At 52.2% G+C, this 4,823-nt stretch overlaps 1 protein-coding gene across 1 annotated transcript in view; it reads left to right on the top strand.

Moving 5' to 3' along the window:
- The first annotated feature begins 1,239 nt into the window (after window positions 1-1,239).
- Window positions 1,240-4,823, top strand: part of REN (renin) — a 46,952-nt gene continuing 43,368 nt past the window's right edge. Inside the window, exon 1 of the mRNA XM_015407313.1 lies at window positions 1,240-1,587. Within this exon, the coding sequence (XP_015262799.1) occupies window positions 1,240-1,587 (348 nt within the window). The remainder of the gene's footprint in view (window positions 1,588-4,823) is intronic.

Below are 4,823 nucleotides of genomic sequence, written 5' to 3'. Positions count from 1 at the left end.
TGAGGAGCTGCCTGTGGTCTTGGCGTGCGATGCCTCACCCTACGGCATCGGTGCAGTGCTGGCGCATCGTCTCCCGGATTGGGGGGAGGTCCCGGTCGCATATTACTCACACACTCTATCTGCGGCTGAGCGGAACTACGCCCAAATAGATCATGAAGGACTAGCCATAGTGACTGGGGTCAAGAAGTTCCATGACTTCGTCTATGGCCGGCCGTTCACCACCACAGACCACCACCCGCTCCTCGGCCTTTTTGTGCCCGATCGCCGGTCACCGAAGTCCTCTCCCCGCGGGTCTTGCAGTGGTCCATTTTCCTTGCGGGCTATGATTACCAGCTACAACACCGCCCGGGGAAAGCTATGGGCCACGCCGATGCCCTTAGCCGTCTTCCCCTACCAGACGTGGTTGAGGATCCGGCCCCTGCGCACCTCGTCCTCCAGCTGGACAACCTACCAGTTGCCCCGCTGCAGGCTGCAGACATTGCCCACTGCTCAGCCCAAGACCCCGTCATATCCCGGGTGCTGGGCTGGGTGGTGAGTAGGTGGCCTGCAAAGATAGAGGGCCCAGAGTTCACTGCGTTTATGGCCCGCCGGGAGGAGTTGTCAGTGCACAAAGGCTGCCTGCTGTGGGGTGACAGGGTCGTGGTCCCCAGCGCCCTCCGCCAACAAGTTCTCCAGGCCCTTCACGAAGCGCATCTGGGCATCATTAGGATGAAAGGCCTGGCCTGGAGCTATGTTTGGTGGCCAGGCATTGATGCAGAGGTAGAGGCGTGGGTGATACGTTGCCCGACCTGCCAAGCCATTTGACCCAGCCCGCCGAGCGTGCCATCCCAGGCATGGGAATCCACACAAACCCCGTGGTCCCGGCTCCACTTAGACTTCACCAGACCATTTCATGGACTGTTATTCTTAGTGACAATGGATTTCTATTCGAAGTGGCTGGAGATAAGCCCTGTTTCCGCGACGTCCGCAAAGGCCACCATCCACGCCCTCTGAAAGATCTTCGCCACCCATGGGTTGCCAGACACCATCGTCTCGGACAACGGGACGGTGTTTACGTTGGAGGAATTCCAGCAGTTTCTCCATGACAACTGGATCAAACACATCAGGTTGGCACCGTTCCACCCCGCTACAAATGGCCAAGCAGAATGCATGGTCAGGACGGCAAAGGAAGCGTTAAGCCGCCTGACGAAGGGAGACGGGGAATTTCGCATTGCCCATTTCCTCCTAGCGCAACGAACAATGCCAAACCCCATAAGCGGTCGCTGCCCAGCGGAACTCCTCATGGGTCGGAGACCAACAATCCTCCTGGACCGCCTACACCCTGATCGGGCTCCCGAGCCACAGAACTCCTCCGAGCAGTGGGAAGCGCCTCGCGGGTTCTTCCCAGAGGACCCCGTCTTAGCCCGAAATTTCGGAAGGGGCCCGGATTGGATCACCGACCGCATCATTCATCCCACTGGCACTGTCATGTACGACGTGTCGACTGAATGTGGGCAGGTCCTTCGGAGGCACATAGACCAACTCTGTCGGCGCATGCTCATGGAGCACCCAAGCACACAGGTTCCTGATCAGTGGGCAAACCCAGAGGTGAGCACTTAAGAGGCCCCAGCACAGGACCTCCCCACCGAGGAGCATCAGAACCTTGCCCCCGTCCCCACGGTGGCTGCCAAGGAGGGCTCGACAACCAACTCTTCAGCGCCAGAGGTGTCTGTACCACCAGTGCATCCCAGCACATCGGACGGGCCCCCGGAGGTTCCAGTACTGCCCCCCCCCGACGGTCCACTAGAGAACAGCGGTCCCCGTCGTACTTAAAGGACTATGTAACCTAGGGTGGGTCTGAATTATGGGGGGAGGAATGTCATGTCCGCTGACCACCACCAGGGGCCAGCGAATACCCCCAAGCTTGACTCTGTAGAAACAATGGGAACTAGGCTCCTAGTCTCTCCACTTGGGAACCAATAGGACCGTGGCAGGAGATTTAAACCCACCAACGGGACCTAGGGGAGTGTCCCCAGGTGTGTATATAGTTGGCCAGCTGGCCAGTAGTCTTTGTCTTTGTTGTGTACCAGTAAACCATGCTGATCACTACATCCGTCTCAGTGGTTTATACATGCGTCTAACCCACTACACTTCAACTACCAGATCCAAGGTTTCTGTCCAGGTGCTTAGATATGGCGAGGCTGAAGCTGTCTAGTGCTGGAGGATGGGTAGTATGTCTACCAGCCCAATCAAAGTTTTTGATCTTGCATTTACACAGAACCACAACCACACCAGGACAAATCACCAATCAGATTTTGGCCGTAGTTCAAACTGCTGTATTTCAAATCTCATTCCCGCTTTCTCAGTAGTCCTGGTCTGTCTCCTTCCTCAATCTGTTCAAGAGACTCCTTTAGCCCCTTAGTGTTTTGTTAAGCCTTTTACTGTGACTCTAGACACATTCATCTGAAGGATAGCCTACTTTCTTCTCTATGTGAGCAACAGTCTTAAGGTACAGTGCAATATGCCTGTTCCTGCTGATACTGAAGGCCACGTTATGTGGCTGTGGGGATCCTTTAAAAGCAGTTCAAGGAACTAAGGTAATAGGTGAAGAAAGATTAACCCTTTCCACTGAGTCATTTCCACAATATAACCTGTACCAATCGGGTTGGCTTCAGCCCAGCAGACAAAACAGACCGGCAAAGAGAACTACCTCTCTTCTTCCCCCACCCCTGCTGGACCTAAACACAGCCTGGGAATTTCACTGCTGTCTCTGAAGCATTAAACCTCCTTCTCTCTCGAGGTTATTAATTTAAAACTCTCCCTGTATTCTGAAGTTTCATGAAAGACATTGTTCTTCTCGGGTTGGATTTAAGCTCTGAGTGTAAACAAGGCCTTCTGGGTGACCTGGAAAGAGACTGATATCTGCCATCTCTTTCTCATGTCCCCCTCCCAGTTAGGAAATGCAAGCAAGGATTGTGAATTTTGACCCTCTAGCTAGAATGCCTTGGATTGAGGGCACCAGGCTGGCCAGTGTGACGCAGCCCATAGACGTAGAGGGTGGGAGTCTCCCAGCTCCTCTGTGGGAAAAGGCAGCCCTGATTCATGTAATAGAGGTGGGTTAGCAGTGACTTTGGTGTACAAAGCCACAGAGAAACAGGCCAGTCAGCCAGAAAAGCAAACAGAATGGAATCAAAATGATCAGAAATTCTAGTCAAGGGGGAGCCAACACTGGCAAAGGTAATAGGGGGGCAAACCTCCAGGTAGTGGCTGGAGATCTCTTGAAGTTACAACTGATCTCCAGGCTACAGAGATCAGTTTCCCTGGAGAAGATGGCAGCTTTCAAGGGTGGGCTTTATGGCATCACATTCCTGCAGAGCTTTCTCCCCACCCCAAACCCTGCCCTCCCCAGGCTCCACTCACAAATCTCCAGGAATTTCCCAAACCCAAAGTTTGCAACTCTATTAAATCAGAGGAAAGATCTGAACGCAGAAAGATCTGCAGTCTCCTGATGGGTGAAAATTCACATGGTCAAGTTTGTATATTGACAGTGAAGGTTGTTTGAATCTGTGAAGTGATTGCTTTAGCACACGCCCAGTGAGCAACTCAACATACTGTTATAGGTGACCCACTTCCCCAAGCAGTGAAAGTTCCAGGGTTGGGGCTTAACTGGATTAGTTCCGTTTGGAAGAGAGATTACTGTAGATTTATGGCATTTTTGTAGTATTCACTTTATTTACAAATGTCTAAGTAGAGCACTGGTGGAGGCAAAGAGGTAGCAGATCCGCAATCCTACATTTGTTCAGTCGCACAGTCGAGTCCGACTCTTCGCGACCCCATGGACCAGATCACGCCAGGCCCTCCTGTCTTCCGCCGTCCTCTGAAGCTTGCTCAATTTCATGTTCATTGCATCTATGACACTGTCTAACCATCTCATCCTTTGCCGTCCCCGTCTTATTTGTTCGTTGCATCTATGACCTTCAATCTTTCCCAGCATCAGGGTCTTCTCAGGGAGTGCTCCCTTCTAATTTGGTGACCAAAGTCTTTGAGCTTCAACTTCAGGATCTGGCCTTCCAGGGAACAGTCAGAGTTGATTTCTTTTAGGATTGACTGATTTGATCTCCTTGCAGTCCAGGGGACTCTCAAGAGTCTTCTCCAGCACCATAATTCAAAAGAATCTATTCTCTGGCACTCAGTCTTCCTTGTAGTCCAACTATCGCAGCCATACAGTACTACTGGGCATACCATTTCTTTGACTATACGGACTTTTGTTGGCAGGATGATGTCTCTACTTTTTATTATGCTGTCAAGGTTTGCCATTGCTTTCTTCCCAAGGAGCAGGCGTCTTTTAATGTCATGGCTACAGTCACCATCTGCAGTGATCATGGATCGCAGGAACATGAAGTCTGTCACTGCTTCCACGACTTCTCCTTCTATTTGCCGCCTGAGTTTCAAGCCAACCTTTGTGCTCTCCTCTTTTACCCTGGGCAAGAGGCTCTTTAGGTCCTCTTCACTTTCTGCCATCAGAGTGGTATCGTCTGCATATCTGAGGTTATTGATCATTTCTCCCTTCCCTTTGCCTCCAAGTCGGGCGAAGGAAAAGGGGAGGGGGGGATCTCAGGCGCTTCTGCCTGACAGAGGTGCTGGTGTGCCCACAGCCAGCCTGGGTGAATTATAGAATCATAGACTCATAGAGTGGGAAGGGACCTCCAGGCTCATCTAGTCCAACCCCCTGCACAATGCAGGAAATTTACCAATACCCCCCCACCCCCCAGTGACCACTGTTCCACGCCTTTTGTTGTTGTTCAGTCGCACAGTCGAGTCCGACTCTTCGCGACCCCATGGAC

This window comes from Gekko japonicus, unplaced genomic scaffold, assembly GCF_001447785.1.
Source record: "Gekko japonicus isolate JY-2015 unplaced genomic scaffold, Gekko_japonicus_V1.1 scaffold228, whole genome shotgun sequence".
Lineage (NCBI taxonomy): Eukaryota > Metazoa > Chordata > Lepidosauria > Squamata > Gekkonidae > Gekko > Gekko japonicus.
The sequence above is the reverse complement of the archived record's forward strand: the minus strand, read 5'-3'. Positions and strand labels throughout refer to the sequence as shown.